This window comes from Apis cerana, linkage group LG2, assembly GCF_029169275.1.
Source record: "Apis cerana isolate GH-2021 linkage group LG2, AcerK_1.0, whole genome shotgun sequence".
Taxonomy (NCBI): domain Eukaryota; kingdom Metazoa; phylum Arthropoda; class Insecta; order Hymenoptera; family Apidae; genus Apis; species Apis cerana.
In genome coordinates, this window is record NC_083853.1 from 9,250,760 (window position 1) to 9,275,783 (window position 25,024).

Consider the following 25,024-nt stretch of genomic DNA (forward strand, 5'->3'; position numbering starts at 1 on the left):
TTATTACCGGTCATAACGTGCTTCGCGGCACGAGATATAATGAAGCTCCCCGCCGTTGATAACGAATTTATATTTATTGGACAGGATCCACACTCCTCGAGTTTGTTCGGAAATAAATATTTACCGGTTGTGGTGGTGGGCATCGGTGAAAAAAAAAAAAATAGAAATATTGCGCGCCGACTAGGGATGAGATTAATCGTGACACGGCTCGTTTGTTGATCGCTCTCTGTTGTCAAATGGCGGAGATCATCGTTATCGATTCGATTGTGATTCGAGCGTTATACGAAGAAATCGTTATCGTTCGAAAATCATTTGTTTTTGATTTCGTTAAAACGGAGGGAAAGATTATTCGTTAGAACGGAATGAGAAGAGAGAAGTTTCATTTTAGATTTCATTCAAGATTTGGAATCACGTTCAGAGGCAATATCATCGGGCTTATTTTACAGGGACTGTTTTACGACGGCGGTAAACTTATTTTCCATAATGCCGTCGCGATTTCGATGATAAACCGCGTTGGCAAAGACTTTAGGGGTTTAATGTAACTCCGTGATTACACCCCGTTTCTCGCACCAAGAAGATCGCTTAATTTTAATTTATATTCTTTGTAAACGCGTCATAGAAAATTAGTTCTCTTAATCGTTCTTCCCAAGTGTCGTCGTAGCCTTCCTAATGCTTAGAAAACGGGTGAAGGGGACACGCCCGTTTTGGGATATCCTGCGTCGATCAATTGCTCGATCTCGTCGTCTTGGAAGGATTCCTCCTCGTCAGAGATATGTTCACGGTTCGCCGAGTATGCGATGGATAGGAATTATACGAATTATTCGAAGATGGTAATTAAGTAATAATAAGCAGATCCAGGATCCGTGGTTTCGAGGCTGAAGAGGGACGATTGTTAGGGGTGGAAACGTTCCTAAGCAGTGGTGATTAATGCGTTACGATGAGGAGGCGGCGGGTAAGAATCGCTCCGAGCGATAATTCATCCGCTGCCTGTAACCGGTCATAAATTATAACACCGTATTTTCCGACCAACTGTGGAAGTCTGAAATATGATGGTGTATCGTTAGCTGGGACAATTAACGGGGGCGGTTTAAAGGGTTTAAGCATTCGAAAGATTATATCTTGCTATAACCCGATAAATCATAATTATGGACTTTGGATTATGACTTTTAATCCGTTCTTCGATATCGAATCGTTCTCTCGCGATTAGTGGGTAAATTACACGGAGATATTGAAATTGAATACGGGGATGTATTATGAAGTGGAAGACGTAGAATTTCTTAGAAAAGTGATCAAACCGATCTGCATCGCTCGTCGCACTATCCATTGACTTATTCTACTTGTCAGAACGCGCATAAAGATCCTGCAATTCAAAATTTAATAGTTGAGTAAGTTACTTCGATAATTTATTGTTCAAAACAATAATAATATGAAAACTGTAACAGCTACGAATAAATTAAGTAATTAAAGTAACCTTATTCGAGATTTTTAAAAACTTGTTCAACTGAGTTAATTCTTCGGTCGACCGAAGAAATCAATCTCAATCGATCCAAAATTAATATTCCTCGAGAGATTTGTCGAGAAGTTTTTCAAATAAATTCCACGAAATACGTATCCTTCGAATGAACCACGACAGATGCAACCAACAATGGAAATCAGATTAAATGCGAAATGTGTAGGATACATTTCCAAAGTAATTAAGGAGACCGATATCGGCGATAGCCGGAGAATCGCTTCCCCTTCTGGATAATCGATTCTCCTTCTCCCTGTAAAGAAGTTGGCGGAAGGAAGCCTCCTTCGATCACCGTGGAGCAAAATGTAGGCCTCTGATCGAGACTCGTGCAAAGCGACCCCCTCCCCTCTTGCAACAATGCAAATCTTCGATCAGAATCTCCTCGCGTTACGTGTTTAATCGAGATTCTGTGGAATCTGTGCGCGTTCATTTGCACTCTCCCTCTCTCTCTCTCTCTTCCTATTCGCTATCTATCCATCTCTCGACTTTATTTCGGGCCAAATCCAACGGGGCGTCGAGACTGAAAAACTTGGGCCGCTCGCACGTCCGCCGGATGTTTCATTAAATTAAGAGACGGCCGAATAGGAACGCGATAAGAATTCCACTTGGATCGTTTAACGACCACGATAGCCCAGTTCACGTCTTTTCCCCTCGTTTCTTTCACGGGGAAATCTGATTTCTTTCGGGGCCGGGGATGTCTTTATTTTCTTCCTTGAGTTGGGTTGAGTAAAGGTTGTAGTTTCGTAAGTAAGTAAGGCAAGATTTTAGATTTTTAATTTTGGCGAAAATGGTGGAGTGAAATGGGTAGTTTTTAGTATTCTGAAAAGATTCGCCAAGCGAGTTACGAGTTTCTGCAAGAAGTTGTTGCAATGTGTAAAATAAGCATTTGTATTTTATTTTTCTTTTTTTTTATAGAAATACTTACAGATATAGAATATTCCTTTCTCTTTCGCTTTAAAATTACCACGCGCGTGGAAATCGATCGCGAGGACAAATTGCCGTGGGTTTCAACAAGTTATATCGCTCGCACGATAAAATAACTCGTCAGCTAACTTTCCACATGATTTCCAGCTCGCCATTTTTTCTGTCCGCGACTTCTTCTTCTTTTTCTTCGCAGAACTCGCATCGCCGCGTCAACTTGTTCCATCCGCGTCCAACTTTCCATCGGGAAATTTTTTCCCCCCAAAATCGTTTAATCTTCGTGAGCACGGTATCGAACGAGCTATGACATTTCCCAATTTTCCCGATCCGGCTCGCGATGCTAATTTTTCCAAATAAATCAAGATACGGTGTTTCCTCCCCGTATGTTCCCTCCTATTTCCAATCTTTATTTATTACACTTTTTTTCCGTGTATTTCCATTCGGAATTTATCTTTCTCTCGACGTCGAGAACGGAATGGAAGAAAAAGTGATGGGTGCGAACCGGCTGCGAAAGCATCGATCAGCATCACGCGTATGCCTATCGTTTATCGTTTCCGTTCCTCGTTTTTCGCCACCTTTCTCTCTCTCCCTCTCCCTCTCTCCCCTCCCCCTTCCCCTCAGGAAACTTCGACGTCTCCTTTCTCGTTTCGACCGGTGGAAACGGATTACGTTTTTAACGGCGTTCCATTAGTCTGATGGGAAATATCTTTTAAGCCCGTGGTAGTAAGCCTGGTAGCTTGCTTACTCTGTCAATCTTTCAAAATTCGAAGGATTCGTGGAAAATTCGTATTATCGGAAGGATGTTGTACAAATTTTTATCTCTCTGCAAACTGAAAAATTAACTTTGATGGATCTTCTTTTTTTCAGATCGAGTAGAGAGAAGAAAGTTCGATTAAATTTACAGTGGATTTGTTTATTGGAAAATTGTTGGAAAATTTATTGGAAATAATGTATCACTTTGTTCTCTCGTATCATCGTAACGTTGAAATCTTTTTTGAGAGGAATATATAATTAGAATATTAGTCGCAGGATTACTTGCAGATGTTAACATTTTTAATCTTTTTGATTATTCATTCTCAGAAGACGATTTGTTAATAATTTGTAATGGAAGTTTCGAATTTGAAGGGAATATCGTATCCTTTCCAAAAATAATTGGAAAATCTAGCACAGATCGAGGTCTCGTTGTCTTCAAGTATGGAAGGATGATCGAAATGTTTTCTGAGAAAGAACATTGAAAGAAAAGTATCTTTGGCTTTAATCTCTTATATAAATTGAAGGTACTATAATTGAACGGTACATCGAATTCAAATGTTTAACAATTACAAATATTATTGTTACCGAACTAATATTATTCGTACACCTCTTGATCAAATTATTCGCGTATATTCTTTCATTTTTCTTTCCAACCAAACATTTCTATGTTCAACGATCATTACGTTTAACTCGGCTTGAATAATCTATAAACAGTTCCGACGTTCCTGCGGCATCTTTGGATCGAATCAGTCCGTTATTATTATCTTCTATCCCCCATCCGTTTCTCGTTCATCATCGACTTCTTTAATTTTTCACTCCACTCGACGTCCATTCCCATCGACGTTCGTGGAATATTCCCCCGGCAGGTGAACCTTCTCCGTTTATTTGTTGAAATAACACGCGAGATCGTGCGTCGTTTAAATAAAAATTACGTTCGAAGGTGATCTCGCGTTATTCATCGTCGATAAACGGACGAGAATACCGTGAATTTTCACGGCGCAACTTAAAGTTCTCGTTTCGAATACGAGCATCCATCGCGAGACGATCGATCTTGCTTTATTTTAACAATTTTATCGGAAATTCGAACCTTTTCTAGTCAAAACTTCACTTCAAAACTTTTATCTTTATTGATCGCGTTGCGTTAAGAAACTTGACGATATCGATTGAATTAAAAATTAAGAATAAAGGCCCGTTGTTTGTAAAGCATGCGTGAATTTGGAATTCTGATTCAATTCAGTAGCTTTTTTTAAAATATTTCTTAAATTTTTTGAATAAATTCTCGAGAACGGTAGTTCGCAGAGTTTGGTTGAAACAATCGAAACGTGAACAGAATGCAGAGAAATGGCATTGTAGATGCATAATGAACTCGTATAAAATTGGAATAATCATAGAAAATTAATTCTGACCGACTGTAATGAAATTTCAGTGGCGATAAAGTGGTCGAGAGACTATTCTCCATTCTCGCGCTATTTCCACGATATTTTATTCCTTCCTTTTTTTGTCTTCATGTTGACTTAAACGCGCGGTGGAGAATGTCGGACGATTTTTTACTATTATCGTCCATTATTATTCTCATCCCGTTGATTCCAAGTGCTAGATTATCCCGAGAAACAAGGGATATCGGATAAAATAGTCGTGTAATATTTCGTTTTGCAAATAAAATTTCTGGTACGCGATCTCTTCGCTCGCTCGAAGAGGATCGACGTTCGTTGTCGGTTTCCTCCTCTCCTCCCTTTTCGTTCTCCGTGCTAATATTATAGAGAAAATGCTTTTGCGCATTCCTCTTTCATTATACTTCTTTTATGTATGTCAGAAATATTAAAATCTGGAAATGATATAATTTGAAGATAAGAATTAATATCTCGTAGCATTCGATTCGAAGAACAAATTATAGGATAATGGATTAATTACGTACATGTGTATAAAAATTGAAAAGAGTAAAATTTTAATTTTTAACTTGTTAAATTATTAAATTCGTGGTCGTAATTCCAAGTCTCGATATAGAATTGGAAATTTTTATCTCTAGTTTAAATCATATTCAAGATTTATAAACATGATATTGGTTGAAGCTCCGAAGATCATTTTTCATTGATATGGACAAGATTGTTTTCTGTTTTTCAATTCTTTATATCCTAGTCCTTGGAGAAGCGTATTTTAAAAGTGATTCCACAGCCAGTTATTTATATCCTCCACAGGGGCAAACGATCGATCGGTGATGCCTTATTGGGAGGCTATCGAATTGTTTCTAGAACTCGTCCCAGACGTTCTATTCTTCCTTCCCAGAGATCCTCAAGAAAGAAATGGAATATCTCGTGAATTATTTTGCAATTATCAAGTCGCAAAAAAAAGGAGAAAAAGAGAATTTTGAGAAAATAATAAGGAGAGAGATATTTCGATGGAATACAAAATATTTAATATTTTTTTCTTTAATCATAATTATATTGGAAATTCTAAGACAAAACAGCTTCATATGGTATATAATATATCGTGATGGATATTGTTAATAAAAAAAAAAAAGGAAAAAATTTTAAATACGAGTTAGCGTGAGTTGGAACGAAACTACAATTTGTATAAAAACATAGTACGAAGTTCTAGAGTTTACAGATCTATTTCCGTTAAAATATTTGCACATTTATTTGCCGTTGCAACCAGAATCGACTTCCTTCCTTCATCAATCCAGTTTTCCTCCTGCGATACTCGCCATTGCTATACTTTTATTTTATATCTCTCTTTTCGTAAATAATAAGAAATAAATTTTCTCGTATAATACGATAAAATTTTCCAAAAGATTCCATAAAACCGACATTGATATAATATTTTTAAAAAGAGAAGCTGAAGAATTCTCCTTTTACGTTCCTTTGGTTATCTTTAAAATGATCGGAATCATGAAGAAATAACAAATATAAAGACAATAATAACAGCAACAAAGGAAGCATTGGTTGTCGAGAATTTATTTCTTTCTTTTATTCAATCTGTTACACAAATATTTCCTTTTCGAGTATCCTCTTCGAAAAGTATTGGGGAAAAAAAAGAATTCTCAGAACTCCGTTCGATACAAAATAAGATAAGTTTGAAGACAAAAAAAGAAAGAAAGAAAGAAAAAAGAAAACAAAAACGAGTGAGATAAAAATGATTGGACAACAAGATTACGTGTACGACGTCGTTGCTTTAAGTAAGATCTTTTTGTTCCTTCGTAAACTTTCGAGGTAAGATTTTATATCACTCTTTAAGAAATCAAGATGCTATGTTCGTGTTGGTCAAGAAGTAGAATCGAAAAGAAAATCGCGACGTTAAATCGATGCTTTGTTTCAACGTGTGTTTGATATCATTGAACTGGAATCAAATTCTTATTGTTATTTTACGAACGTGAAGCTTCCCTTTGATTCAATCAGATCGGAATTACAATTGGAATAAAGACGTTTCTGATTAAACACGGTTAGATAAATTGAGATCACGTGTTGCCAGATAGCCAGCAAGTATACTAGATCCACGTATGGTTGCACTAAGTAGAATAGACCAATGTATAGCCAGAGTACAATAGGACATTCGGAGAGTGAAACAGGATTGCACGAACACAGCCAGTTGGTAAAGTAGAATATAACCGTACATGGTCCACCGGTGTTTCAATGGAATGGAATACTCAACAAGTAGATTGTATTCGTCCACAATTGCAAAATAATACAAACAATGGAAGAAGCGTATCATCATACGGAGTGAAACATTAATAATCCGATAAAGTAACGTTTCAAACAAAACTTGATTCTAATTATCTACAGAAAATTACAGGAAAATATTGTTATGCACAATACACTTACGTGACCACTACCATTTATCTCGTCGCAACGTGTCTACGCTGCTTCATTCGTCGTAAATACGAATTTTAAAATAACTCGCTACGTTATTGTTAAATAAAACAAAAATCCTATAAATTGAGATTGATAATATCTCGAATCTTCCACCGCAATAAAATAAAGCTTTTCAATCCAAGAGGAAAATTTAATAATTGAAGTTAAAAAAAAAAATCACTTCGATAATTCATTATATTATTCATTGTTCAAAATACCATTATAAAGTGTTAAAGACTACACGGAAAGCGGATCAATTATAATATCTACGAAGAAATTATTATTCGAGCAAATTCTAACGATCGATATTGCTCAAAAGCAAATTTCTTTCAGTTAGAAATTTTTAATTACTCACTTTTTCAACGCTTCCAACCCCCAATTCTGCGATCTTCCCTCGGCCAAACTAGAAAAGATCGATGTACCAATTCGATTAAAGAACTTTATCTCAAGCCTTCTTAATCCCTCCCGAACTTCATCAAACTGATACCGCCCACTCACGACCGTATCTCTCGGGCTGAATTATTTTTCCACCGGTATCCGAGATCTCTTCCTCGTCGTAACAGCTTCACGGAGAAGAGAAGAGGGGAGGGGAAGGTCACTTTCGACCTTTATCCTCCCCTTTCCCGGCGGGAAAGATTTCACCGCCTGATTCAGACTTCCCTCCCACCCTTCTTGCGCGGAATTCTTGTTTCCACCATCGTCGTCGTCGTCGTCGTCCTTTTTTTTTCCACCCTCGATGCCCCGATGGAATGTTTTCTCCCCGTGAAATGCGCCAGCGAATGTGCCTCGTAACGAGTAACGTTTTCCACGCGTGAAAGAAGAAAGTTTCCATCCGTGAAAAGGCTTGGATGGAACGTCCTTGAAAGAAAACGTCCTCCCCATCTCGTTCGCCACCATCGAGAAGTTTACCTCACCATCGTCGAATGATCGTTGAATTTAATTATCAAACTACTGAGAGGAGGAGGAGTCGACTTCTCTCCTCGACTTTTCCATCCGTCCAATGGTTTTGTGGTTGAGCTACGATTAGAGTTGACACGAAATTGTTGAATATGTTAACCGACACGGAGAGAGGGAGGGGGTTAGGTGAGCCCATAATTAAATGGCGGGGAGGGGGACAAAATGGGGCAGTGAGACAATGACGAAATAAGTCAGCCGAGGGGATTTAAGCGGCGCGAAAGTTTGTCGGGCGCTTTTCGAAAGTTGCCTTTCCATTGTGGGCAAACTTTCTAACAGTTCCTCCAGATTTGTCTTCTTTTTATTTATTTATTTTCCTCTCTCTCTCTCTTTCTCTTCTCTGTATTTTGTGCGTTTGGATACAAGGAAAATATAAATATAATATGGAGAAATTTTCGTCGCGAATATAGAATGTTTTTTTTTTTTGATACTTTTCGAAGCTCGAACATAGGGCATGTAATAACTGAATTTGGAAATAAGAAATTCACGGCATGAGTGAGTTTTGTCACACTCGAGATTAGAGTGTGAATAAGGAATGGTCGTGGCACAAGTTTTGGATCTGAAAACGTGACCAGAAAATAACTGGACGCGTTATAAAAATGTCTTTGTAGGTTTTCCGGGGCGACTGTGAAGTAGAGAAAAGAGAGTGTGAAAAGTATATAATAAAAATTTTTATTCGAGCGTGTATACGTAGAATCGATACAACAAATTTGTTTAAATAATTCGTTGCAATCGAATCTCAGGAGTTAACATTTGAAAATTTATTTAAATTTATTTAAATCGGAGGACATTGTTAATAAAGAAGGGGGAAGGAATGTTTTTCAAATTACGCGTAATGAATCGAAGACGGTTTACAATCGCTAGCCGCTCGGTTCACGCTGGCGACGTAACACGAGGAAATTTCCGGGATTACGTTTGCGATCTATCAACGGAAGCGTGAGACGGTGGGAGCGTTCCGGAAGACGTAACAGGGTCGACCTCATTTTTATTCCCACCGCGGGGAGCTCGGACCGTGAAAACTTCTTCTTCCACCGGTGCTTTTAATAAACGTAATAGAGTGTAAAGCTTAGAGATAAGGCCCGCCTCTAGCAGCGCGACTCGAGACATCATCCACGCTCCGTTCCACCCTCCTGATCTGACGCCGCTTAAAATTTTCCCTTGAGCAGCCACTTTCGATAGAAGTAGCTTGCGTCGTAATTAAGAAATTTTTGCTTTTGAGTAATATAATTGCTTGCTTGCGAAAATTGCGTGAAAAATTTTGAAAAAAGAAATAATAACGTTTATCAATTTTTGAAATTGTGATAAATTTTGGAAAGGTATCTTGGAGGAAGATTTCTTTGCGAAAATTTTAACCGCGTAAAAATTCGTATACAGATAAATATCCGTAGATTTTATATAGGAACGAATAAAAAGCGAAAATCAAAGGAAGGACAAAAATCGACAATGCCAATTTCGTCGACGCTTATATTTCTTATCGAAGTGGGAAGTAGGAAAAACAAAATAAATATTCAACAGCCTGGTTCGAATAAAACCGTGCAGCTTCGGCAAAAGTTAAATAAGTGGTAGCCGGAAGTTAGTTACGGGGAAACAAGCAGGCGCAATGCAAATCCATTTTCGCGCTTATCGAGAGCTTCGTTAATTTCCATGCGACCGCCTCTGAATCTGATTATTTTTGATTTTCACCTACACACCTTTCCGCAAAAATTATCCGCTCTCTTACGAAACCTCTAATTTATTAAATGTTATTCGAACATCTAATATAAGTAACTGAAATTAAATTAATTTTTTTTACAAGAGTCGCGCGACGTTTTGTGTTCGAAGTTACTCATTTTCAAATTATTCCATTCAAATTAAACGTATTACTCGTTTCTGTAATAATTTCTTTTCGTGTTTCTTCCAGATTTACTCCCACAAACAATTTCATTGCATCTACGCATAAAATATAATTTCTCCAGTAAAATTTTATCTCGATACTTTCATATGATATAATTATTGATAAATGATTGTTTTTTTCACATTTTGCACAGAATAAGATAGGATACTTTCGATCTCCGCTATCCTCTGCTTTCGGTATCCTTACTTTTCCGCCCTTAACGATTTTATTTCGCGCGCGGAAATGAAGCACGGTCGAATACAGGATAGAATTAAACGCGACACGAGGCCACCAACTTCCGTTTTTCCCTGAAGCGCGGGAAATAATATCCGGCACATCCTGTTGCTCCGTCTTCCGCCGTCTCGTATAAATTTCGCATTACGCCCCTGCACGCCCGACCGGGAATCCGATTGAATTTTCCGACTAATCCAGATTATACTTTAACATCGGCCGTCACTGGCGTAACAAGATTTACGTTTAATTTCGTTCGATCCGCGGCGAATCGTGTCTGTCGAGTTGACCGAATCGAAAGAATAATTGTATCGGATCGGAAAGTAACCTGATTCTAGGATCTAGGACGATCTACGGTGTGTAATCGTTCTGCAGAGGAGGGGGATAATTACGAACAATGTTGAATTCTTCGTTAAAAACGATTTCTTACAACTATTCGCGATTATCAGTGATAATATTAAAATATTACTGGTGGATATTTATTTACTATATAAATCGTAGATAAATCTTTCGAATAAAGAATATGCGAATAAAATGAATATTACGATGTGAGAATAATATGGAGGAGTAAAAGGATAAGAGGATTTAAAAGTATGAAAAGACAACATACCTTTGATTTTACGACACGATGGATCGAATCGTGATATAATACGAGGAAAAATTTCAAATTTCTTGACAAGGTAACGACTCTCCAATTCCTCGTATATATACATATCCAATTCCTGAATAACTGAAATACAGAGAGAGAAAATCGGAATAGGAGAGATCTCGAGGAAGTTGAATTCAGCCCACTTATCGAATTCCCTTGGTATTTACCTAATTTTTCCATTGGCGATCCGCGGGAATATTTTCCGACCACTGTCAATAATGGTCGGGGATGGAGGGGGGGTAACGAAATCATCCGCGCGAACAAGTTTCCACTCTTCCTCCCCTCCTCCTCTCAAATTTTCCATTCAATAACTGATTTAATGGCGAATCGATTTAATTGTATCCACGGCGAGCGAATCATCGATTTCTCCCGATTCCTCCTTTTCAATCCCCCCTCCCCATCTTTTTCCTCTCCCTAGGAGAAATTTTTCACGCGAAAAACGCGTGGAAACTGTTTGTCCGCAAATTGTTGAGTTCATATGTATATATATGTTTATACGAAATCACGCTTCTGGATCAATATCGAACGTTAATCGATCATTTTCCACCGTTACTTGGAAACGATGTTACGATGTTATTCGTGCAAAATTATAATATCGCGCGAATTAACGTTTCACGGTGTTAAACAGATTTAATTATTTTCTTCTAGTCTGATTAATTTAGCGCGCAAATGATGACTTTCACTGTTACCGTGTAAACATTAATGTTCAAAGTAACAACGTTTTAACTGCTGATAATTATCTCCTTCTCTTTGCTCGCTTTGATCCACGCGGGAAAGCGAGATATTCGTGTTCAAATTGGTAAAAATTTTCTTCTCTCGCGTCGAAATTATCGTTCTGTTTTAATTAACTCGTCGTTAACGCGGGAAGATTTGAAGGAGGAGGGGAAAAAAAATTATCCTCGCAATCGCTACCGCAAAAATTCGCGTTTAACGTTTCGCGTGAATGGCAGTGAAACTTGCGTTTAATTATCTGCTACCTCTTTCTCTCTCTCTCTTGATTAATTCACCGTCACGGGAAAATGGAGACGAAACAGGATAGTATCGCATTTTGCGAAAACGATCTCGAGTAACAATGCATCGTGTCGAGAGAAAGAGAGAGAGGGGGAGAGTGGCGGATGCTCGGTGAAGGGTCATTTGCAAACGGTTGTAAGTTTCTCCCCGCGAGAGGAATCCAGTTCTATTTCACTTGTGCGACAACACGGTTTCAACCACGGTTCCAAGATAACGAGCAGTGGATTAAGTTCTAAACCGGTCGTAACCGTATATTGACGTTTAAAAGGACTGTTAAAACGACGCAAGATTCGCGAGAGAGCAAATTTGTCCAAATGTTTGGTGTAACTCGGGCGACGGATTGTATAATTAACGTTGTTTTTGAGGTTGAAATTTAATAACCGCAAGTATGGACGTCGAAACGAAATGGAAACGACGAGACAATTACATCTAGAATGAACGATGATTAATTATTATTTTACAATTTTGTCTTTGTACGATTGCAATAGGTATGGATTTATACTTCGAGACTTATTATAATACGCTTTGTACATTGAAAAATCCAAAGGAGAAGAGAGATCGTTTAAAATATTCGATTATTATATATTCTATTATCCCTTTGCCTTTGCTTTTTCTCCAGCAACAATTTTTTCAAGAATACTCGCGAGGAATTTTTTCACGAAGAGAAAAGAAACTTATTGGCGAGTCATTACTACGCGAAGAAATGCTAATTCGAACAATAGATAAACGTAAATTCCACGAAGAAAGTTTCAGCTTCGATTTTTTCTTTTTTTTTTTTTACCGACGAATCGAGTGATTCAGTCAACTCCTTACTCTAAGTTACGGCCAGTTTCCACGGAGGCTATTATTAAGAATAACCAATTCCTTCTGGTCTCGTTCCATTGGAATCCCAACGAGGGATGAATGGAAAGCTGGAAACCGATAAAGCATCGAACCATGTCGCGTGTCGGTTGTAGAAGGATCACGCCATCGGATTATCCGCTAAAACGAAAGCGGAAACTTGAAATTGCTATAGTTGGAACGGTCGATATTTTCGTTCCTTTCCGATTGTAAGATTGTAAACTATTGTAAGAATCGATTTATCGGTATACAGGAATACATTTCCATAATTTATATGACCTACTACAACATACGCGAGAATGATTTTCTTAAAAATTAATAAATCTATGATTCTTCTGTGATACAAAGATAAATCGATAAATTGATACGTATAACACGTATCTTTTCTTAATAAATAAATAATACAATCGATTATTTCTTGACAACTAAGCTAATTATGATCCCTCGTAAATCTTCGCGCAGTTTACATTGCGCAGCAAGCACGATATACAACCGCATATGGCGTAACGTCATGTTTATCTATGTTATGACTCTGTAATTAGATGCCTGGTAACCTCCATGTGTTGCAAGTTATGGTTAGACATCTGCTCGACTGAGCAGTATCTCCTGTGGTTATGTTCTTAATAAGAGGAACCGGATACTAATCAGTTATCGATCCGAGTTCGGTGTACGTATGATTGAAGGCTGATGTAACGATATAAATAGAGCTCTCGTCCTATTAGCTCGCGAGCATTTGCTAAGTAGAGCAGGCCGGCTTTGGTCGGACCGGGGTAAGCTACGTAAAACATACGTACTCGGACAACCGTAAAATAGAAGCGTTATACGAGTTGAACGTGCAATTTATCGAAGGTAATGTAATGTGAGCACCTGTCAAGATTCGTGATTAAACTTTTTCGCGATTAATTTTACGCCCCAATTACGTAATCAATGTATAATCACGAGCCGAATCACAACACATTCGGATTATCCTTAATAAATTGGCAGATAATCTTAATACTATTTTTACTAATGTAAGTTAGATGATTAAAAGTTAAAGAAAAAATTTTCCCAATTATCTCTCTCGAAACATTAAAGTTCGTTTCCCGCAACGATCTCATAGCCCGATATAAGATTGTACAATCAGACGGGCAATTAGTAGCGGAAGTAAAATAAAGTGGATTAAAAATTCCAAGAAATTAAAAAATAGAGAAAAATTCAAGGAATAAGATAACGATATACGACCATCGATTCCTCTCTAAAACCACCCCGTTCGATCTCGCGTGATCCGATATCCGATTAATCCCATCCCTCCCCCGATATTTCCATCGCCGTTTCGACGACCGATTACCCAACACCCCGAACCATATCCATTTTACATATTTGATATTCTCACGCGCCATCGATACGCACACACTTTGGGGTTACTTCGTATCCCAGGCTGGGATAAATTTCCGCGGCTTCGAAGACAATCGCGCGCCACCCGCGGCCATAAGTTCGTGTCGCATTAATCGTGATGCACAGCAGAGGGCCGTGGTGAATTAATTTAACGCTGCTCGAGTTCGACATTAGTTACGTACAATGTAATCTGTTGCCCGATTACGTGGCACGAATGCGCGACGAACGCGTGTCCTAATGCGCCCCCTGGCCGCCCGCTATTACTATAATTGTGCACTCGTTTCGATACACGTTTCATAAATAATAAAGAAAGATTTCTTCTCCGACGTTAATCATACATTCGGAATGTAAATGAGAAATATTATCGCAACAAGGTACGATTAAAATAAGACCGAGAAGAAAGGGAGGGAGGAGAAAGATCGATGTTGCTCGAATGGAAACGTTAAACGGAAGTTGGGGATGGAAGAAATATCGTTTCCACTGGCTCGGTGGGAAAAATTGAGAGGCTCGTTATCGAATTACGGCAACAACTCGAAGCTGTTCGCGAAGCTGTTATATTAGGCGGCCGTTCAAAGCATTGAAATCCCCGATGCAATCGCGGATGGGTATTACGGCTGTGACGCTCCTCGTCGGAATTATCCCGATTTACGTTCGTCTCGCAACGAAATCGTTCCTTCTTTTTTTTTCTTTCTTAAACGAAACTCGGTCGCGCAACCGATTTGTTTATCGTCTCGCTTCCTTAATAATGAATCATCGCCACGAAGCTGTCTCTTGCGAAGCTCGATTCTGCGGCTCATCTTTGTTTTTAATTTTTTTATTATCTATACAAATTGAGACAAATGGATATTCTTTCGCGAAAGAGGGGACATGGGCGAGATCTCGAGACGAGCGCAGGATGAAGAAAGATTCCTTGAATCGGTTCCTCTGCCCTTTCAAAACTTCCCTCTCGAGTCCTCTACTAGTGCAAAGAATTTATTCCGCCGATTACTTCGCTTTTCTTGGTCCACCCTTGATTGTCCTCCTGGATAAAAAGGAAGGAGAGGGTGGAGTAAGGGAAGGAACAAAGGGGGAAATGGATGGGGAGGAAAAAAGGGAAAAAAGAAAGAAAGAACAATCCAAACGACGGTGTACAACGACATCGTCTGCAATTTCGGCTTATCTTTGCAGATAAACTCTGCCATTAGTGAAAGTAGCACGCTTCGGCGGAGAAGGGGGCTTTAATTAGGCTCACTCAATTATTTGAGCATTAAAGGAGTTTCCGACCAGGGAGAGGGCGACGTCGTACCTCTGGAAATGTCGTTAACAAAAGCTCTCCGCGTTAAAATCCCATAACTATCGTAAGGATGATAAGTTGCAGACAGGATTTCCTGCTTTGGAATGGAAAAAAAGAAAGGTACGTTAGTAAGAGAGAAATAATAAAATAATGTTAAAGGTTTGATTAGATCGTAATCCTGATTTTATAGGATTACATAGCGAGATTCTTATTGTTTCTTCTTTCTTCTCTGTAGGAGGGAAAAAGGATCTCCCTCCAGACTCTTTATACCTCAATTTTCTGAACTCTGAACACTGAAGTGCCTGATTCAAATTAAGTAGCGCGTGTATTTTCTCATGAGGCTCGGCGGGAGGATAATACAATTGCATTCGTAGAGATAATGGAAACTTTTAAATTTTTCTCAAGTTTTATACTTTTATGGCTGCAAACATATTGTACTTTATAACTTTATCCATCGCCCCCTCGAATTAAACACTTTTCCTCCATTCGTTCCTGCGTTTACTTTTGAATATTATTTTCTTTCTTTCGTTCGAGAAAGCCATTTGCTAAAAAAAATAAATCCAAACGCGTTCCCCCGCTTGAAATTTTTAAACTTCGCTCGATAATTTTATAACCCTGAAAAATAAATGAAAGAAATAAAAGAGAACGTATCTATTCCTTTATCTCCAAAATCATGGAGATTGAAAGGTATAACTGATGCTCGTTACGCAAAAAGAGGTAAGATAATCAGACAAATACGTAAATATTCTTCCTCCATTTTTCTCCTCCATATATCTTCCTTTTTTCGGATCGATATATTCGTTCTTGATTTATTTAAAACGAATTCCACGATCCATACGATATTTTTAATTTCAATTTGTTCACCGATTCGTTTTATTAAGCGAGAACCCATATTGCTTTTTCTTCCTTCCCTCGATAATTTGATCTCGAGTCAAATAAATTAAAAAATAGGTCGTTTTATTCCCCATATAACCTGCTACGCCTGTATAGAGGTTGGGGTTTAAAGATAGAAAGATAGTTTTATACGTCATTTTCTGCACGAGTGGCCTGAACACCGGAAAATCGGATTCCTCCGGCTCCATTTCATACGATCCAGCCACGTAACGGAGAAAAAATCGCGTAATGGACGAGAGAGAGGGAGAGAGAGAGAGAGAGATAGACGGGTAAAGGGAAAAAGAGTACTGTATTGTGAGCATTCAAACTGATAAATAAAATGCCACGAAATTACTCGATCCGCGAATCCGTCAGAATAAATTAAAAATTCTCTACTCGAATCTGCCGATTGCGTTCACAATGCGTCTATTTCAATTTTTTTTTCTTTTCTTTTTGGATCAGATCTCAACTCTCGTCTCATTGTTTTTGTCTTATTCTTCTGATAACACGAATTCGTGAATCAAACGTAACACGTGCAACATCTTTCGATAAATTATCCCGAGATTCTTTTTAACATATCTATCGATCTTTCTCTTCTTCCTCTTTTTTTCATTGAGAAAATAATCTAATCAAAAACGAACGAAATCAATTCTCAATCTTTGCTCTTCCAACTCGAAAATACATTCTTCCACCCCAATTGAAATAATTTCGTTCGCGCATAATACAGTTTCGCGAATTGTCCGCGGGATAATTGCTTCTTTAACGAAATATCGCGTTCCTTTTCGTTTCTAATTATCGTCGGTGGAGAAGGTCGGTGTTCGAACGGTTTCATAATTTACACGTGTTTATACGAGAAGAAAGGGAGGGAGAAAGGGGCGGTGACTGAATTATGAAGATGGCCGCGGCTTTCTCGGTCGGTTAATTATTCATAAATTGGCGAGGAGCCACGCGTCCCGCTGCGTTTCCGTCCAGGGGCGGAAATCGAAGGAATTCCCGAAAAGGAATTAACCACCGCCGCGATGAAATCGAACAGGGCGAATCCTCTCGAACTTTCCCTATTAATTACTTTGCGCCGCCGTTCACGGCGATTAATTAAAATTATAGGAAAAGTTTGGGAACACCTGTTACGTGTTTAGAATTATTCCCCTCTCGGATAATGAAGTTCTTCGGGAGCAATCCAAGTGAATCGATTGTGGACGAACGAATCTGGACACGATAACGAAAAAAATATTTATGGACCAAGCTTTTGCGAATTTTAAGCGGTAAGAATTTTCGAGGATCAGATCATTTGGCAAGAAACGAGAGGCTGTCTTCTCAGGCAAGGAGGCGTTTTATACAGGCCAGGCATGCAACGATCCTCGTAAAAGATTGGCGTTCTTCGTGAAAATACGCATCAAACGCAAGGGATAAAAGTTTCTGAGACGAGGCTACGTATATAGATATATCAGTTTCGAATATTTGCAAGTGGCCATCCATACCGCTTATTCTTACTCAGAAGCGGTAGAAGATGCAACAAGTTTTGACGATCAATTGTTCGGAAATATATTATTAAAGATAGAGAAACGCTTTTGCTCGCGTTGTCTTAAATTTTTCTTTTTTCTTTTTTTACGACCGTCTCTCATTCCAAGGAGGAAAACTGAAAAAAGAAATTTGTTCCGCTTATAAAAGAGTTTCATTTCGTTTTACATCGTGATAGAAAATTTTTACAAGCGGCATCAAAGTTGAAACGAATTCCGTTTCGTTCTACCTCGTACCTCTCAACGTTTTTCATATTTAGCAAGCGACGCTAAATATGAGATAAAAACAAATTATGCGCGCGGCAGATTTAAAGTTTGTCGCGAAAAAGGTGGACGCGTAGCAGTAGAAGTAGAAACGCCGCCCTTCCTTCGTCCTTTTCAAGATTTTCACGAGACACCTCCCCTCCCCTCTCCCCCTTTTTATTATTAGAAACTGACTGGCACCCTGTTATATTTTTTCCACGGCGTTGCACAGCCACGGCGGATCCAATCTTAACTCTAAATTACACCTTAATGGGCGAGCATCCGTCGGCCGGGTCCCCGGGACGTTCCTCTAATTTGAGCAGATTATTAAAATCGCATCGTGCTGATCCTCGAAATGAAGGATCACCCCGGCAGCCAAGCGACGATGGAACTTTTCTCGTAAAATAAATCAGCCGGTCCCCATCGTGGTAATTCGGCGCAGCCGCCTCTGCCTCCGCCAGTAATATCCGATATTTTCTTAATGGTGAAACTTCCACTGACTCCTGTTCATCCTCATGAACTCGTTGATAAATCGGTACATCGTTGGTACACTTCGATTCTTTTCTCATACCAATTATATATATATATATATATATTTCGATTCAATCTCGCGTTTTATCTTAATCGAAATTGAAAACGGTTGGAAAAATTTCTAAATTTTTCCAACAGAGAATGGAAATGCTTGGAAAACACATTTTCCATTGAAATTTTAATGCGAGTACACAACTTTGTGAGTAAATGAAAAATTAATAGACTGGTTGGAAAAATTTAGTGAAATTTTGTGAAATGTTTGGAATTTATATTTTATACAAAATTTTTCAACTTAATTCCAATTTTGTTAAAAAATTTGTTAAAAAATGTCGATCTCGCGCGTTTTTATTAATATTTGATGCGTTTTGGATTAAATTTACGAGGAATTTACGTAAACGTCGCCTCCTCGCGAATTCCGTGCATCCAGATGTTAAAACTAACACAAGCCTCCATTTGTTCCAGGCACTGCACGAGCGACTACATAGCCGTATACTCGGGCTCAACAACGTCGAGTCCCCTTCTGAAGATGCTCTGCTTCAAGAACAAAACGTCGTTGACGTACAGCGGCCGGAAACTGTTGGTCGAGTTCAGGTAAGGGAGGAAAGAAACATCGTACACCTTTTGCTTTCAAAGCATCGACTTGAAGTAAAAGTATATTCAACCGTTTCTCTTATTCGATAACACAAAAGTTTCGAATTCTACCAAAGAATACGAAGAATGGAGAAGAATCGTTTTCTTGCAGAACGGGGCCGGAAGTGCCGCCTTTCGATTACAACGGCTTCGTAGCGACCCTTAATTTTATAGAAATCACCACGGAAGCTCCGACAACGGTTACCACGGATATCACGAATAAAAGTGGTGAGTATTCGATGTAGAAACTTTGTAAAACATTGTATCGTTTCGTCTCGATACGATTGTCGATTTGAAAAATTCGGAACAATGACGCGATTTAAAATATATTAAAGGGTTTCAGTTGCAATTTCTCTTGTAATCATTAATTGAATTAATGACTTTTTAAAAACATTCAGAGGTTTAGTCGGATGATTTATTAAAAGACGAATGAAACGAAGAAAAATACCGTTCGTCGGAAACGGTTTAAAACTTTTAATTTCCTTACGAACTTAATCATCATAAAAATTTGAAAAATTCACGTTATCTTTCGTTATTCGTCAATCGTGATTAAATTTATATTTTTTGCGTGGTGCGTGGTAGAAAGTTAACGAAAATTACTAATAATTTCCAATTACCGCAATTTTATTTTTTTTTGAACTCGTGCCGATCGTCATTTATTTTATTTCTATGTGTAGAATAATATGTAAAAAAAAAAAAAGAAAAAAAGAAAAAAAGAAATGCGTAACGTTCCAACACGAACGATCGCAGTCGAACGGGATAGTTAAATCTGATTTAACAAGCGCCAACGATAAAAAATGGCGACGATGAAGCGGTCTGTTCGTTAGAGAATCGTGTTCCACGGGGGATTTTCTGAATTATTCTGAAAAATCCGCGGCTACACTTGCCGCCGGAGATAATTAATTCCAATTCCGTTTTTATTCGATCAGATTATAACCTATCCGAAACTGGGTCGTTCTTATTTGATGAACGGGTGATTTTAACGATTTCCACGAACATCTACAATTTTTTCCCAACCCATCCAATCTCCCGATCGATGTACCCGTTTTAAATTAATTCCTTGAGAATTAATTCTCTGCGAATTTCACAGTGGATACGACGAAACCGATCAACGGTGGTGGTGGCTACAACGTGGTGTACAACAATCGCGATCTCCAGGATCATCGTAAAGATCAAGGCTCGATATCCGGAAGCTGTGACCTCGAGGTGAATGGCGAGAAAGTCAGGGCTGGCCACCACGACACCAGAGGGAAACTCAAGTCCACTACGTGCAAGCTCGTGCTTCATGGACGTGCTTACGACACTGGACACGTCTCGTTGACCAGTTACAATCTCAGGTAACGGTGGAAACGCCCTTTAACTTTTACGTTCGTATATATATATGTGTGTGTGTGTGCGTGTATACTATATATATTCGTGGATATGTTTGTGGATGGTGATTTATGTTTTCGAAACAATTTATATAAGATACGTGATCGGATTATATTTATCGAATTCAGGGTATTCAGGGTATTGAAATATTCTTTTAACGACAGATTATTTCGTCGATGCATATATATTTTTTTTTTTTTAATCTAGTAATGCGTTGAATTTTTTAATAAAAAATGGGATGCGATCGTGCTTGATAGCATTTTTCGACCGATTTCAATCGTAGAATGTGAATCGGGAACGAATAATTTGAATAATCGAATAATTGGCATTTTTTGTTCGATCATTGTTCCAATGATTTTCGTTAAATTAATAAAGGAAATTGATGAATCGATAAGGAACGGGGGAGATGAATCTATGGCTTATTCATTTTCGGATTAATATTGTTATACGAACAATATTATATTTGGTCTGAGTTTGAATAAGATTTCATTCGATACGGATTTGCCATTATCCGCTTAAATAATATGTCACAAGCGTATTGTATTATTATCGATTGCGCCAAATTATTATTGGGAATCATTTACATGAAATAATTATTAATCAACATTCGCTTTAAAACGATGCTTCGCATAAGCAAACATTTATTCGGGCATCGAAATCGTTTTTACCGATCCGCAAATATGGAAATATCAAAGAGAGAAAAAAAAAAAATTAAAATTATTCGGCAAATTATTGCATTCAAAGAATTATTCGAAAACGTTCAATGACTCGCGAAATATTGCAATTGCATTTTGAAAAAGTAATTCACGTTTATACAAAAATGGTTATTACAAAAATGGAAAACGGTAACTCCGAAATTTTAAATGTGCCTCGCGAATCGCGAGGAAAATTGTTAAAAAAATATAAAAAAAACACCAAAAAGAAAAAAACAGAGAAGTCAAAACTATTCACATCCAAAGCGATATTACTAAAAATTCGATTATATATTTTTTTTTTAAATTATCTTTTCCGAAATATCCAGAAATGGAACGACCATCTGAAAATTCCTCAAATTTCTTCTTGGCACTTTTCGTTCCAAATTGGAAAGAAGCAATGTCTACACGCAATCTCGAATCTCGGACACGGTGTTAAGGCGATTCGAGCGAAAAGCTTTTGTAAGAGAAATGCAGTCACGTAGCGAACCGTGTGCCACAACCGGCGTGGTCTGAATTGTGCATTTCATTTGTTTACCTTTTTCGAGGGCTCCTCGAGCCAATTCGACTCCATTCGGCTCTGATCGATCGATCGTACGAAATCCAACTACGGGGGTGGCCGACACTTCGATTTAATTAGCCGGCTCTCGAGTGAAGAACCTCTTCCGTCGAGATATACGACGTGTATTAAATAATATTCGAGCTAATAATCGATGCTTTTCTGAAACGTGATACAAAGGGGTGAACAGATCGAAGAAAATTTGGAATCGAAGTAATCTTGTTTCTACGTTTCGTGATGAATATTATTGCGAAAGGTTTGTATAAAATTTTCTTCTTAAATTTGTACATGTTTAAACAAATTTTCATATATGTGTAAGTACTTGCAATTTGATTACGATTTAAATTTTATGTTTAATTACATGTAGTTTTAAAAGTTTGATAAATCTTTGTTGAAAAAAAAAATATACAATTAAAAAGAATAAAACGTACAGTTTGTACATCCTACATATTGAATAAAAATCTCTAATTTGTTTAATATACAACAGAAAAGTAGAGGAAAGAATTTAAACACGAATGAACCTTGACACATTCTCCATTCTTATATTTCTCGTCAATAATTACTCAACACTAATTGCAGCAAACATATATCTACATATATATACACTTCTATTTATAATCTTAACCCATAAAGCAATCTCCGTTCAATTTCAGTATCCCCAATCTTGCATCCCCCTCGTACATCGAAACAACTAACTCATAATAACACAATTCGAAAACTTACCGCCTTCCTAATCCCCCTGTTTAAACATTCTTGCGTCGCCCCTTGAGAAACCCAAGAAGAATCTCGTTTTCCGGCCGCGCGAGTATCAATCAGCATAACTCATCGAAATACTGCCAACTATAGATAGAAACCCATCCAACCCTGCTCGTCCTCTCGGAAGTAATAGATACGAAGTAGTAGTAAATCACACGAGAATGCGGCTGGCTCGTATCCCTGGGATTTTCAATTATCATGCACAATGGCTGCAACTCGCGCGGACCATGCATTCGTGGCTTTGTTAGATATGTGCCCCGTAAGAGAGATGGAACACGCGGTGGGTTGGTTCAGAGCCGCTTCCCCTCCACCCGCGCATCCCCCGCGAGACCCCGCGGGTCGAATCGTAGCCAAGGAGAGAACGTAACCCCTGTTGGTGCCTCCTCAGACGGCAGATATATAACCGGGAATAAACTAAGTGAAGACACGCAGAACCGTGAAGAGGGAGGGGTGAGAGGGTGGATGGAGGCTTCAGACGAAGGGTTTATCGGGGGTGGCATAAATTTTCGATGGAATATTGCGAACCCGAAAGGTGATGGGACGTCTCTTTGAATTGGTAATGTATATGGAAAGGGTTAAATGATTGTTCGAAATTTTTTGGAAGGGGAATTTTAACAACCTTCTTTGAATTAATGAGTATATTGGAATATATTGGGAAAAAGTGGTAAGATTCTTTATTAATTTTGAATTCGTGGGAGAATCGTGGAAAGTTATCGATTGATCCTTCGTTCGAGTAAATTAGTTTTATTAATTGGAAATAGAATTTATATTTATATATATTTTAATTGTTAATTTGCTTATTGATTATTTCACTCGTATCTATTTTGTAATCTGCTAATTATTTTCAGAAGTCAACAATCGAGCTATTGTACAGAATATTCTGCAATCAACTCTAAAATTTCCATTGGGCAGTTAATTATCCCCCTGATATATTGTCAGATCAATAATAATCTAATAACACATCACAATACCTGATACCACATTACATCGTTCATTTCATACCATAGTATGTACATATTACAGATTGTAATTAACATCGTCGCCACTTCATTATAAGAAGAAAATAATTGGCCACGATATAACAAACATTTTGTTCCCGTAGATTTTATTACTTATCAATTTAAAATCTAAGTTATTACTTCATTATAGATGTATATACATCATGCCACACTATGTACATATTATACATCAGATAGTATCGCTAATATCGACGGTTTCAGATATTCCTAGGGGAAGTTGGAAAACTACCCCATCGATATCATAGGACACATAGTATTCGAGTATTTTGTCACGGATAATTTACAGTAATTTCTCTTGAGGAAAATGTGCAAATAAAGAATATTATGTGACGAGTCAATAAAATATCGATACGCATTAAACGAAAACATTTACAATCCACTGTACATCATCACACGTTTGTCAGCCTGGGAATTCCCAAGTTATTCACAGCGATTGCGTATGGTTACGTTTGATGATTTGTTCGATCCCATGGAATCGATACAGAGCTTAAATTTGGCTCGAATATGACGCAATAATAGGCAATAGTACGCACGTAATCGGATCTGGCTCTGATATTGTAATCGAATGGTAAGTTTAGAGGTTGTGATTACGAATAGACGATTGTCGCGACACGCGGCAAATTCGCAAGGATAAGATGTCGAACTTGGAGAAATAGAGATTTATTCCGAATTTTGAACTCCAACATTCGAACTCTTGAATGTTATTTTTTTTTTCAAATACTTTTCAATATAATCACGTAATATTCATTTTTTAATTCTTCTCGGAATCAATTTGTTTTAGAAATAAGGAATTTTTTTTTTCATCAATAACGAAATATCATGTTTCTTTGTTACGTTTGAACGTTATCAATAACGGTATAAAATAATATAGCATTACGCATTCGTACATGGAATTTGAAAAAAAATTAAAAACAAATTTCACGAATTTATAACTTCGAAAATCGAAAACTTGAAATATACACTGGATTAATTTTTACCCCGGCTTTCATAACTTATATCTCGGTGAATGATGAATCTACTGATCCATATTCCATTCGAGTTTTATCGGGTTGACCTTTTTTTCCATCGGCGTTCAAGCCCTCAAATATTCACCGGACGAGAAGTAGGTGCGGGACACGGAAATTTTTAACAACTCCCCATCTCTGACATCGATTTATTCAAACTGCATTATTTACCACGACCGATACACATTGCATTCCACATTTCTCCTTGCAATTTTATATTTGAAACTTTTACCATTAATTATTATAGTCTGTGTAATGAACGAAACGGTAAATTCAGAGTAAATTAAATTATTAAAAAGGTTCAATTTCTCGTGGGCAGAAATTACAAATCGTCAAGATCCATTCATCTTGGAAAACAAGATTTTATTTGAAAGTTTTTCTTTTTTGAAAAAAAGAATTTATGGAACTGATTTAAAAATTACATCTCGTCTATCTTTCTTTTTTATACCGCAAATATCGATAAAATAAATAAGATGTAAATATGATGAACCGGATAAGATAACAAATTCGTACTATTCCGAAAAATTATTATCTCGCGAAAAACGCAACAATGTGAATCAACGATGAAATTCTATCTTCGCGTAACCAAATACGA

The 25,024-nt window shown here is 37.8% G+C and overlaps 1 protein-coding gene across 13 annotated transcripts in view; it reads left to right on the forward strand.

The window, feature by feature from the left end:
* Positions 1-25,024, forward strand: part of LOC107996637 (uncharacterized) — a 300,698-nt gene that overhangs the window by 249,710 nt on the left and 25,964 nt on the right. For all 13 annotated transcript variants that reach the window (XM_062071011.1, XM_062071015.1, XM_062071010.1 and 10 more), the window contains 3 exons: positions 18,861-18,989; positions 19,141-19,256; positions 20,119-20,365. In XM_062071011.1, coding sequence (XP_061926995.1) covers positions 18,861-18,989; positions 19,141-19,256; positions 20,119-20,365 — 492 coding nt within the window. The remainder of the gene's footprint in view (positions 1-18,860; positions 18,990-19,140; positions 19,257-20,118; positions 20,366-25,024) is intronic.